General features: G+C 40.8%; 1 protein-coding gene across 1 annotated transcript in view; it reads right to left on the bottom strand.

The window, feature by feature from the left end:
* Positions 1-8,392, bottom strand: part of tmtc2b (transmembrane O-mannosyltransferase targeting cadherins 2b) — a 109,086-nt gene extending 100,694 nt beyond the window's left edge. The window contains exon 1 of the mRNA XM_061823242.1: positions 7,646-8,392. Within this exon, the coding sequence (XP_061679226.1) occupies positions 7,646-7,728 (83 nt within the window). The 5' untranslated portion in view covers positions 7,729-8,392. The remainder of the gene's footprint in view (positions 1-7,645) is intronic.
* Positions 8,393-14,183: the final 5,791 nt, after the last annotated feature.

Genomic DNA, 14,183 nt, shown 5'->3' with positions numbered 1-14,183 from the left:
GAGAGAGAGAGAGAAGAGAGAGAGAGAGAGAGAGAGAGAGAAGGTGAAAAGAGATGCAGGGAAGACAGTAATTACAGAGGGGAGAGAGAAAGAGAGAGAGAGAAATCCAGCCCGGGAAAAACGAGGAGATGGTCAGACTGCTAGGTTGCCGCCCTTGGGCCCTCAACAGAACCACAACCCTAACCAGCCCATCCTTCAATATAGAGTTACAGACCACTTCCATGACATGAGGGGCCAAGGAAGGGGCAACAACGGGTGCAGTTGCGTGTTGTGGGGATTCGTCTATTCTAAAAGGTGCACTGTGGACTGGAAGGCCTGTATCCACAAATAAAATTGAAAAAAATGTGATGCTTAGTTGGATCACTCAGTTCATTGTGGAAAAAAATAGTAGCAGTTACCAAAATTGACTGTAAATCAATAACTACCTGGACAAATAAACAGTGTAGCAGTCACCATCTAAAGTTTGCCACCACCAAGTGCAAGAACCTCTCATCAATGGAGCTTCTGGTTCATCCCAACCTCACTAATAAACCCAAAGCACTCAGGCCCTGCCTTACAACTGTCCAACCACCATGTGTGACCAGCACTCCCACGCCTGCAACCTTCACAACATCCTCTTTCAGTTAAACCTCACCACATCACATGAGAAAAATGAGGACGATGCAGTTCAACACATCTATCATCAGTGCTTGACAGGGAACTGTAAGAAAATGAGAATGTGTGGCCTGAGGCTCTGGGTATAAAATTTTCAGCAACTCAAACTGAAATCACACATTCACCTTAGTAAATCTGTGGAACAATTGACATGTGCAATCTTGCTGATGGTGAGCTATTACACTGCAGCTTTTCAGGAATTTGCAGCATCATTTTGAAAAATAGGAGGAAGAGGCCGTACAGGACTTAGAGCAATGTCTTAAAATGACAGATGTTACACCACATGTTATGAAATATGGGCAAAATTGTATATCCCAAAACGCATAACTTAACACGTATTTTAGCTCTTTTTTTGTCCATTTATTAAGCACACATTTAATCAAGAAAAAAAATTAAAGATTGATCTAAGTGGCACATTGGACCAACTGGTTAGAGCGTTGGCCTCACATTTTTGAGGACTTGAGGGGTTCAAATCCCGGTCCCGCCTGTGTAGAGTTTGAGTAGAGTTTGGATGTTCTCCCCGTGCCTTCGTGGTTTTTCTCCGGGCACTTCGGTTTCGTTCCACATCCCAAAAACATGCAATAAGTGAAACACTCGAAATTTCCCCTAGGTGTGATTGCGACTGTTGTCTGTCTCCATCTGCCCTGCAATTGACCCCTCCGTACAGGGCACTTAACCACGCCTCCTGAAATGATGTCACGCCACGTGCGCTGACGTCAGACAAACAATTGGGAAAAATATCGGCGCAGCAAGAAAGGAATAGAGCGAAACTGTCTGATTTACCGGCTGATTTCTCAGTCGCATTCTTAGCTAACAGTGAAATATCGTTGAAAAGCAGACAGCAGGGTTCAAGTATTTCAGCGAGGGGTATTTCAATGGTATTTACATGCATATCGACGGAGAAACCATTGATATTAGCACGAGATCTTTCCGGAGTCAGAGGAAGACCGAGAAGCCACATAATATAATATATTATAACCCAAAGACGAACTCGTCATTGACAGTTTCCTATTTTCGTGTTGCATATCACACTTGTGCAGAATCTGTATATGTATCTGTATAGCCGTTTGTGAACCACTGTATGAAGGAAAAGAAGGAGAGGCTTGATTTACGAGTTGTTTCTCTCATTTTCTTTGTGTAATGTCACGCGCTACCCTCAATAATTATTCTTGAATTGACCCCTCCGTACAGGGCACTTAACCACGCCTCCTGAAGTGACGTCACGCCACGTGCGCTGACGTAAGACAAACAGTAAAAATGGCAAATACAATACAATACATTCTGAACTGAGACCGACTCCATGCTTCTGATTTCATTCAAATCAACGATATATTATAGATTCTAAATACAATACATTCTTAACTGAGAGAGACGCCATGCTTCTGATTTCATTCAATCATTCACACGTAGCAAGGTTATGCACGCGAAGAACGTCTCATTCATTATACGAGACGTGTATTTAAAATCTAATTTAGGGCATATCTTTGTGCAAACACAGTCTGGTTAAGCTTCGGCTGCGAGCCAGCAAGAAAGCGACACGTTTGTGCAGTCCGATCATCGCTAAATATAGCTCAACAAAGAATAAGTGTGTCAATCGATCACACGCAGCAGTGTTATGCTAGCGAAGAACGTCTCATTCATTATACGAGACGTGTATTTAAAATCAAATTTAGGGCATATCTTCATGCAAACACAGTCTGGTTAAGCTTCGACCGCGAGCCAGCAAGAAAGCGACACGTTTGTGCAGTCCGATCATCGCTAAATATCGCTTAACAAAGAATAAGTGTGTCAATCGATCACACGCAGCAGTGTTATGCTAGCGAAGAACTTCGAATTCATTTATACGAGACATGTAGTGAAAATCAAATATAGGGCATACCTTCGTGCAAACATATCTGTTCCGGTTGATATTAGATGGATTTAGTTGATGATGCGGTCTTCCACAAAGTTTGATTCATCGAAGGCATTTTTCGTACTGGGTCTTCGGTTTTGGAAAGGGTACGAATCGAACTCCACCAACTAGCCTTTCAGGATACCTGTCGTTACTGTTACAAAGTCCGTGACTACAACTCTTATCCATATTTTTTGTTAAATAACCCAAATACGCGATAAAACGCTAACAAAACCTATACTGGACCATGCAATGTTGTCTGAGAAAATGGCGGGAGCAAAAACGGGTTTTGGTTTATGCAGATCTCTGGCCTCTGATTGGTCAGTGACACGGCAATATCCACGGAGGGGTCAATTAATGCCGAACCTACGCAAGTCCCGACCTAGTACGACAATCACTACTTTAGTGTCCTCAAACATCCTTCCTTCAGTCTTGGTGTCTCGGTGCATGTCGAAGGCTTTGAGGACTGCTGGTCCGGTGTAGCCTAGCTCACCGCCGAACAGAGACACGTTTGTGCAGTCAGATCATCGCAAAATATCACTCAACACAGATCAAGTGTGACAATCATTCACATGTAGCTATATTATGGAAGCGACGAACTGCTAATTCATTTATATGAGACATGTATTGAAAATCAAATATAGGGGATACCTTCGTCCAAACACAGTCCGGTTGACCGTAGCCGGCAACAAAGCGACACGTTTGTGCAGTCAGATCATCGCAAAATATCGGTCAACACAGATCAAGTGTGTCAATCATTCACACGTAGCTATATTATGCAAGCGAAGAACTGCTAATTCATTTATATGAGACATGTATTGCAAATCAAATATAGGACTTACCTTCGTGCAAACATATCTGTTCCAGTTGATGGATTCAGTTGATCATGCGGTCTTCCTCAAAGTTTTATCCATCAAAGACATTTTTCGTACTCGGTCTTCTGTTCCGGTTGATTTTAGATGGATTCAGTTGATGATACGGTCTTACACAAAGTTTGATCCGTCAAAGACATTTTTCGTACTGGGTCTTTGGTTTTGGAAAGGGTACGAATTGAACTCCACCAACTAGCCTTTCAGGATACCTGTCGTCACTATTATAAAGTCTGTGACTCCACCTCTTAACCATATCTATTGTTAAAGAACCCAAATACGTGATAAAACGCCAACAGAAGCTATACTGGACCATCCAGCCAGCGTTGTCTGAGATTTGAGTCCGAGATTATGGAGATCTCTGGCCTCTGATTGGTCAGTGACGCGGATTGCGCAACATCCACGAAGGGGTCAATTGGCTGACAACCAGTTCAAGGTTTACACCGCCACCTGCATGGTGACAGTTGGGATAGGCTCCACCACTCCCGCGACCCTTGTGAGGATAAGCGGCTCAGAAAATGAATGGATGGATGTTGAAATATGATGATCTAAGTTGAAAAAAAAACTCTGTGTAGTTAAACCAGTTTTCAAGGAACGCAATTGTTTTCTGCACTCCTTATATAGACTAGGGTCACTGGCATGCTGGACCCTATCCCAGCTTTCCTTGAGCAAGAGGTGGGGCTCACCCTCAACTGGTCAACAGCTAATCCCAGGTCACATTGAAACAACCCGCCATTCTTACTCAGATTCACACCGATAATGCAATTTAGTCTTCAACCACCCTACCACACGTTTTTGTACCCAGAGAAAACCCACGCAGGCACTGGGCCAACATGCAATTTCCACACAGGCGAGGCCGGGATTTGAACCAGAACTAGTAGGCAGATATTCTAAGAAGTCAACACTGTACCACCATTATAAAGCTATACTTTATTAAAATAATGACAACAACAAACGACTTCGAGGAACACTCAAGTATGCCTACCATTTAGCCTGTTAAAATGCTAATGAACTTTCAGAGTGTGAAATTTGGGAAACAATTTTTGTCAAAATGTTTTGATGTGTCTCAGTTTAAACGTAGGGACCAGTGCACAATGTAAAACGAGGTGGTAGGTAAGAGACAGATAAGAGACGAAGGAGAAATAACAGCTGAACAAGAATGTCGAGTCATGTGGTTATACGAGTAAAGCAAAGCATGAATAGTTATATCACACATTTCAAGCAAGGTATCCCAAAGTGCTTTACATGATTAAAGTTAAAGTTCACCCGACCTCCCCCCCCCAAAAAAAACACCTTATAAACAATTAAGATTTAAAAAATAAATAAAAACAAAACAGTCTACAGTGCAAAAAATATTTAAAAGTGAAATAACCAGGACTTAATAACATTGTATATTTGTTGATGGTATTTACACCAGTGAGGCAGAATGACATACAGAACAAATTAATGGTCTTCTATTAGATGGCTGTACGTATATAGAGCAATTAATGTATCTACTTGATGTGTCATTGTTGTGCGTCAGTGTGCTATGAGGTTTTTCAATTGTAAAGTACGTGCCTTGGCTTGAAAAAGGTTTGGAATTCACTCCTCTGGTCAGATCGTGTATTTAACAGAACTGCAGCATGTTTACGCACAACCACAAGCGTCAAAACTAGCTTACTATACTATGTAACATTATGTTGCTCGCTTGCAAGCCGTATCATATGAAAAGTACATGAACGTGCATCAAGCTACTTTCACACGAACATCCTCCCTTGTCCTGACCACCGAAGACCATCAACACACTTTTTTTTGCTCATTTTCTTTTCATAATGGAGAGCTAGAGCCTATCCCAGCTGGCTTCAGGCAGAAGGCAGGATACAACCTGAACTGGTTGCCAGCCAATCGCAGGCCACACGTGTCAAAAGACAAGCGACAAGGCTAAAAATAAACTAGCTTTTAGATGCAAATATACTCTGCACGATGGCGACGGGGAGTAAATGTCTTTTGCAGAGGCAACCAATTATGCCATTGATCGAATCAGCGTATTGTGACATTAAAGTCGATCAACCGATTAGCATAAAATGGTAAATATCTGCCGATTCCAAAAGTTCTGTGATCACTGTGACAAATGATCCAAATGCCATTCCACTGAGTGCTGCTCTATTGGTGATATCTATTTTCCACAACCTTTTTATGCCGTACAAATTCATCTTGTGTGCAACCTCAAAGGCGAACACGTCATCATTCACACAAGCAAAGTTGACAGCTCGCTTTGCATTACTAAATGATATCACACTTCTCCTCACACAAAAACACTATTAACCAGTTATATCAGTGTGTGGGCCTGGGAATGTTTTACTTTGACAAATTAGATAAGTACGGCTCAGCCGCCTCTCCTTGCTGCTTTCTCACCACCAGCGGAACTTGAGGGGACAGGAGACTCCTGCTAATTACGAGCCAGAGTGCAAGACAGACTTTTCAAAACAGATAGCACTGGATGACGGATAGCCTGCAAAGAATAACCTGTCAAACATAAGAACACATCAAATAAAATACTGAAAAATTCTTGGCTGGGTTTGCACGGTTTGTGTCAGAAGCCAGGACGAGGTTGGATCACAGCTCAGGTGGCTGTAAATAACATCTTTCCGCAGAAAAATCAGGGCTCGGCATGCTGTCATACACTGAAACTTGGAAGACTGTTGGATCTCTCCGGCAGTCCCCTTTCACCTCTCTGCTACCACTCTTTAACTGCTTTTTGGACATTCAACATCTGTCTTGAACAGGAGCGCTAGAATGCAAGTACTGTACAGCAAATACACTGCAAGGAAAAGAAAAACTACACAAGCAGAATAATTTGCCCTGGGAGTTGTTTTTTTCTTCTTGTAGGAAGTGTTCTATATACAGAGTAGTTAGCAGAGTTGTAAAGGAATCATTTCAGTAGTTTATGTGGAGGGTGGTAATGTGTTTGTTTCACTGAATGATATCCTCTGGCTGTATTGGAATAGTGGTGGAACATATGTCAAAAATACATACAGTATCATTCATGTAAAGATGTAACCTTCCTGAGTTCAAGCCAATATAAAAAATGAACAACCATTAAAATACACGTCCCAACGATTTTCCACTGTATTTATGTATTGGCATGGCTGGGCCGAAAAATTACATTTTTCATTCTTTTTTTTTTTTTATTTGATTGTGTAATGGAGTTCCAGCTCTTACATTTAATTGTATACATTTGTATCGTTTCATAATACCCCAGCAGACTTTTTGTAAAAACACCACACAAAACCAGAATGGCTGCCAATCAATCATTGGGCACATATAGGCAGCCAACCATAAACACTCATTCATTGACGACTATGAGCAATGTAGTCTCTTTACCGAGGTCTAACAAGGAGGTTCTTGGAATGCGTGAGCCCGACCATCCAGATAAAGTCCACACAAGCACAGGGTGTACACCCTTTGCAAAGGCCACACAGTAACGTGAGAGCTGACATTCTGACTCAGAACCTCCGCAAACCACATGCACCACTAAAAAAAGTTCCACTATACAATATGTACAAAACAGTATTTCAACAGGAATGTGCTCACTTTTATGTCTACGGTATATTTGATTAGACTAATGAGACACCATTATATTAGTAATGACTTTGTGCAACCTACTAAAAAGCTGGGTTTGCAAAGCAAAGTAGAGAAGCCACTGACCTATATCACACTGTGCATGAGAAATAAATGAGCCTGAGGCAGCGACATCCACTCAGCCATCAAATATCAAATGGTGGTGCTTTTTCCTCTCCAAAATGATGGTTCCCAGTGAAGAGTGACATGGCAGTCTATTTTAAGTTGATGGGTATGGGGTGCAGGGGGAGAATCATAACACTTAAAAGTTCCAGCAGGCTACACATTGGAACAGTTCTGGGACTTGTTTTGTTCTGTGGAGTGATTTGTTCTCCAGAGATCAATTATTTCCATGCTGTGAGGAAATTTCAAGACTAGTTTACTTTCCGGAGAATGTAATACACAACACATAAGCATCGTGCACATTACAGACCTCTGCTCAAATTGAAACTAACGGGAGCTCATGCTTACGAACTTTAACGAGGTTCAAGAGCACTTCTGTGAAGTTACTGTGTACAGCCATATATAGGTTTCAGTAATTAAATGTCCAAGTTGTAATGTTTAGTCTTGATGAATCATATCAGTCGTCGTGAAACTGCAGTGTATTTAGTTTAGTGTGAGTGGCACGTGCCTGTCATCGTAGCAGAAATCTGCTCCCAGAGTGTTGACATACAGGACCAGAGCCACGGCGCTGCACAGCAGTTCTGCAAACATCTCTCACGCTGGTGACGTGGGTCCAACAATAGAAGTCGAAAAGAAGAATCAAAGATTTCCAAACGTGTGTTCCCTCGCAGTCGGAGTCTTTGTCAGGATGTCTTCGCGAAAACAAGCCCGGTTCGCCCCATCCTCGCTTCAAGTGCACAAAGTGGACACTCCACGGGTCGCGGCGCGTCTAACCCATGTTGGCTGAGGAGGCGGGGAGCTCTTTATCTAGCTGGAGCTTCGCCGAGGAGAGGAGGAAAAAAAAAAAAACATACAGCAGCAACGTTTCGTCAACGTGTGACGACGCAACGGTTTCACACGCCTTCCCTTCTACAAGAGGATCCGCACTCTGATGCTGCGCGACCGCGGCTGAGTAGCCGCTGACCACAACTAAGCTGGCGGTAATGAAAGCAGAAACTTCTGCGTGCGCTTTCAAAATAAAGGGAAACAGTCAGAACCGTCCACCAATGAACAGTCGTAAAATCCAATGTATTAGACTACAGTGCGCATCTCACTACTTGTATTATATCATTCACGTTGACAGGTATGACTTTTCAAAAGTCTACACAGGAACTGTCCGCAGGCGTACAAATGTTTGATTTCTACTATGTTTTGTTTTCATGTATTTTTTTTACATTTTTGCTATTATATTAGGATATTTTCTCTTGTGAAGCAACTATTTAGTTTTTGATCGGTACAACCATTTACGTTTCCGTTTTTTGCTTGCGTAAATGATGCCGTTTGCAGCACAAAAGCATGTGGCGTGTTAAGCTATAGCGCATGCGCAATATTCTGTTCATTTGTCCCACCTCACTTTTGGCCCCACAGTTCTCTTTCTGATTCAAGTACGGTTAAATTTAATTAGTCCTATTCGATGTTGGTCGTCGTTCTTCATTTGCGTTTAGCCGACACAAGTGACTGTGTCACATTAGTGTTTAATTTATGAACACGTTAGTCCATTTTTTATTATACATCAGTATTTGATGAATGTTTATTATTGCAGTATTTGAATCTCTTGAAATTAATTAATACGTGATAATTTACCAAAACATTTTTGTTACCTTTTCCTTTTTAACGATTTTCTGAATCATACTGGAGACGAAACAGTCTGAGACAGGGGTACCTGAAGGTGAAATGTTAATTTGTAGTAATAATGTCTTGCTCTTTACAGTTTAAAAAAATAAATGGGATGGAGGTGGAGTGACTTTGTGTTAAATTTCGTGAGTGATTAAGATTAAGAGGATTCTTCACTCTTTAGAACCTGTCCAATTCTTCATCGCCCAAGGTAGTAAAACAGGGCAACCTTAATGGAACGAGGATTCTTTTTAAAGCATTAAAACAACTGGAAAGTGAATAGTTGAAGTTGCGCTTTAACCCTGGAAAATATTAGAGCCCGCGATTTGGTGGTGATCATTTTAGGGCGTACCCTGCCTCTCGCCCAAATGCATCTGGGATAATCTGCAGCAAACGCTCTTCAATCAATCGAGGATAAGCAGTGTAGACAATCAATGAATAACTGTACCAGTTAACAAAAAAAAAATCATGTTTGGGTTTTTTTTTTTTGCATTATGAGCTTTATGATGATTCACAGAGATTGTTCATATATTGTTTATTCAACAAATACAGTTACCATATATTTATCATATATTATATTTTCAACCTACAAATAACAGTATTGATGATCCGATATTTAAACGATCAGTTTCAAGATTATCTAAAAAAGCCAGTTTTATTGTTAATTTGTAAACTGTAACTTCATTCCATATTCTATAATGTTGACATTTTATTCCACGGAGAGGTTTTCAAATAGAATATTTGTGTGCCTAAAGTAAAACGCCAACAAGGAGAAAGGACAAAGAAGTAAAGTGGAGAAATTTTAGTACGCTCAACACTGAAGGCAAATATTGGTTGGCATTCAAATGGTGCTGATTATTGATTCAAGTTTGTTTCAGTACAGGCTTCCTTGCACAATTCTGGTGTTATTTAGTTAGTTAGTTCGATTGTTAATTACTCAATTTCATAGTGGAGTCTAAAAGTGAGGGGGACACGGTGGTGCGACTTGTGGTGAGACCATTAAACCTCACAGTTCTGAGGACTGGAGTTCAAATCCCGGACCCGCCTGTGTGGACTTTACATGTCCTCCCCGTGTCTGCACGTGTTTTCACTGGGTATTCCAGTTTCCTCCCATATTCCAAAAACATGCATTCATTGAACACTAAATTACCCCTGAAGTGTGATTGTGTGTGTGACTCTTGTCTGTCCCTATATGTGCCCTGTGATTGGCTGGCAACCGGTTTAGGGTGTACCCTGCCTCCTGCCCGGTGACAGCTGGGATAGACTCCAGCAATCCTGTGACCATTGTGAGGATAAGCGGCTCTGAAAATGGATTGATGAATGGTCTCTAAGTGACTGGTATTTCTATAAAATGTAATTTATTATCTGTTTGTTTTTGTGTGGAACTATGGTAACCAAACTTTACGATGATGTCTCAGAGCCACACAAGGGAAAAATCCACCAGCGTGTAAAATTTATGTGTGTTGGTAAATGAGAGAGAGAGAAAAAAGGGCACACGGATTTAGTTTGCATGCAAGAGGAAGACCTCCCTGAATGTCTTTGGACCATGAATGGTTTGAAGGAATTACAGGGACACTGTATTGGCAGAACGATAATTGCTGGGTCGGGATAACGTCTGAGGAGGAAAATCACATCCTTGTGGAAAAGATGAAGCCCAAACGTGAGAGCGGTAAAACAGAAAAGTAGTGCAAAAAGCTAGCTTTGGCTTTGTACGGAGCCAAGAAACTTTATATGTGGGATTTCAGGAAGAGTCAAGGGAGTATGAAACAAGAAGACTGATAATATAACTGGCTTCTGAATTTTTATGCATTATTCTTCCTAGTAAAAATATAAACGTATCACTTTTGTTTTTGGACCCATTGTTTGTGGGCTGGACTTTTCAACATATTTAAAAAGGCCTTTTCCCTCAACTACTGTTCACAAATCTGTCTAAATCCCTGTCAGTGAGCATTTCTTGTTTATCAAGGTAGTCCATCCTACCTCACAAACGTGGCATATAAAGATGCTGATTAGACACCATGATTATTGTACAGGTGTGGCTTAGGCTGGCCACAATAAAAGGCAACTCTAAAATGTGCAGTTTTAACACACAGCACAATCCCACAGATGTCTTACCCTAACCCTCACAACCGCAGACCATGTGCAACCACACCAGCCCAAGACCTCCACATTCAGCATGTTCATTCACCTCCAAGATTATCTGAGGCCAGCCACCCGGATAGCTGCTGATGTAATCGATTTGCTTAACCAAAGAATTTCCGGACAAACTTGCTTGCATGCAAACAAACTTGAGCTTGTTGTAAATTTGTAAACTGTATTAACAAACTTGAGCTTGTTTGCATGCTCATTGTCCTCATCGGGGTCTCGACCTGACTGCAGTTTGTCATTGTAACTGACTCAGTGGGCGAATGTGCACATTCTGACATGTTGGGGAGGTGTTCCCCATCATGGATACATTTCAGTTTTCACTGTGTAGGGCAGATGGCAGACACTCTGTGTGACATTATGTGGGTAAGCCATTTGCTGATCTCAACGTTGTGAATGGAGTGGGCCATCATGGTGGTATGTTTATGATATGGGCAGGCGTATGTTATGGCCAACGAACACTGGTGCACTTTATTGATGGCATTTTGAATGCACAGAGGTACCGTGACGAGGCCCATTGTTCTGTTGTTCACCCATGACCATCATGTTGCAGCATGGCCCGTATGAAAACTAATAAAAGTTTGAATGTGAATGCTTGTTCATCTCTGCCCTGCAACTGGTTGGTGATCAATCCGATACAAGTACAAGTGAGGACAAGTGATATTGAAAAATAGATGGATAGATGGAATAGGTGTCTTTTAAGAGGGCAGAAAAAAGTATTTCTTTCTTTGTTTTTTTTACAGTGCTAGCTGTCTGTTGTCCTAGAGTTTTATTGCTCTGTCATAAAATATTTCAATCATCAGGGAGACAATGGACTGTGATTTGCAGATGCGTTCTTAGATTTCCTGAGGCCTTTTAACCAACACCCAGAAAAAAAGACTCTTCTAAGTGAGCCCTTGCACATTAATGCTTTTTAGTTTGTGTTTAAAAGCAGACTAGAGGCCTTTAGGGAACACATGATGGCACAAGACCTTAACTCAGAATATTAATCTTTCACTTTCCTCAGGCTTTTACTATTAGAAGCAAATTACCTTTTAACTCAGAGCTAATATCAAAGTACTAAAACTATAATAGTCTGATCAGGGTGGGTAAATGAAACATGCATCTGTCAAATAAGTACCATGTGTGCAATTTATTTTATTTCGTACGAGGGTAAGCCAGTCCATTCATGTGGCAGTTCCATTAACTGTTAATGGTACTGGAGGATTCACTTACATCGTATTTCTTTTTACATTAGTTCGGGTTACTTCAAATCAAAATGGCGATAACTACAAATCAACACAAACATACAGACAAATGCATCACTTATTTCCGTTGTTCATAGATGTGAGGAAAACAGTTCCAATTTAGAAAACCAATTAAACTGAGCAGACTGAATAGTAAACGCAGTGTTTTATCAAAGCACACAGTTAAAGCTTACTATTCCTTTTGGGGTATAATTGCCTAAATAACAGACACACAATATGATTTCAAACTGAGCTGTGTTACTTATTAACCATCTTGCATCTACTGTAAGGTTGTAGTTCCACAACATGGATCAGTCGTCTTTCGTTTTTCTCCCCCTTTGCGTCCCAGTTCTTATATGCGTCATGGCAGCGCAAGCAGAAAAAAAAATCCTTACATAGAATCACATTTCCTCAGATCTGACTTAGGCCTCAATCATATGTGGATTTCTGCTAATGTGGTGGAAGCTGACAGATCAGATATAGCCAGTAATGTGAGCTGTCATTGAATTGTGCCGTTCAATAATGTACTCACATATCCAAACAATGCTCCCATCATAAGTCAAAACTCCAGTAGATGCTTGGAAATGCATTATCCAATAATTGAATAAAATAATGTGGGGGTATTCTATCATTACTGCTATCTGTCCAGTAGTGGTTCTAGACCAATTTTACTGGGGGTCCCAGTGCGGAATGGAGGTTCTGTGAGAGCGGTACAGTTTTAAAAATCCACTCACACAGCGTGCAGCACTCATGTAGCATTCATGCATGCACACACAAACACACATACATGCGCATAAATTTACACAAGTGCAAATCACTATTTTAATATTTACAGTGCATACTATACCGCCGGGAGAAATTGACTCAGACTTCCAAGCATACCTAGAGACATGTATATACAGTAATTATGTATCAACCGTCATGTTAGAGGTTTTTGTTTTCCCTCATAATAGTTGCCCATGTTTTACCTACCTGTCTTTTGTTGCATTGTAAGTGTCAATTCTGCTCTGTGTATTGAATCGTTTTTTTTCCATTCTTCAGCAAGTTTGTAGTTAGCAAGAGCTGCTGATGCTGTCTTACTACAGTTTTGAATAGTAACTGTTTGGGGAGGTCTTGGCACAGTTTAAGGGACGGCAGTAGCCACCTTACCCACCTAGAACTTCCACTGTATGTCTTTATCATTCTGTTGTTCTCACTCTTATATGGTTATATACTGTAGTTATTTATGTTTTTAATGTGTGTGTATGCAGGTCGTTTCAGATGTTCAATGGATGTAGTTGCCTTAACTTACATCAATATGGAATTTACAGTACTTCCCATAGCTGTCACAATGTTCTTGAAAACTAGCTGAGGCTGAATCAACAGCACCTTTTCTCGTTGTTGCCAAATTCTCCACTGCATTTCGCCTCAATTGCTTCAAGACACTGGTAATCCAACCCTGTCCACACTATCATCAAAATTCTTCATAATCATTTTGTCGATTATAATACTTATTGCTAATGGAGTCCAAACAAGTTGGACTGACTACATCTGAATTGGAAATCAGACCAGCAGAGCAAATGCAAGCCGCAGTTGTGGATGAACATCTTAATGTTTGACAAACCTATCTTGTAAATTTATAAGACACATTATGTAACTTCAATAAATGCAAAGGAAAACTCTTGATTCTTAGAATGAAATAAATAGCAGCTGCATAACTCAGACAGGGTAAGCATGGTGTGAATATTAAACCAGAATGATGACCATGACTGAAACCTCAGAAGTACCAATATGAGTGAGGTTTTGGATAGTGTTTGTTATGTATGACATTCTGACAGCTAATCTGCCAAAAAATACAAACCGCAACCGTACCAATGCTGCTTTTTCTTGAAATAAATGAAACTGAGTTTGCAATGTGCCAGGTGAAATTGCAGCACAGCATGCAACCCATGGCTAATTTTGATATCTCCATCCATAAACCACACAGTAATGGCCTTAGTTTATAATGTATGGAAAAAGAAAGCACTGAGATCCAGGAAGCTT

The sequence above is a fragment of the Syngnathoides biaculeatus genome, chromosome 6 (assembly GCF_019802595.1).
Source record: "Syngnathoides biaculeatus isolate LvHL_M chromosome 6, ASM1980259v1, whole genome shotgun sequence".
Lineage (NCBI taxonomy): Eukaryota > Metazoa > Chordata > Actinopteri > Syngnathiformes > Syngnathidae > Syngnathoides > Syngnathoides biaculeatus.
Note: the sequence above shows the minus strand (reverse complement) of the source record. Positions and strands in the feature narration are given on the sequence as shown.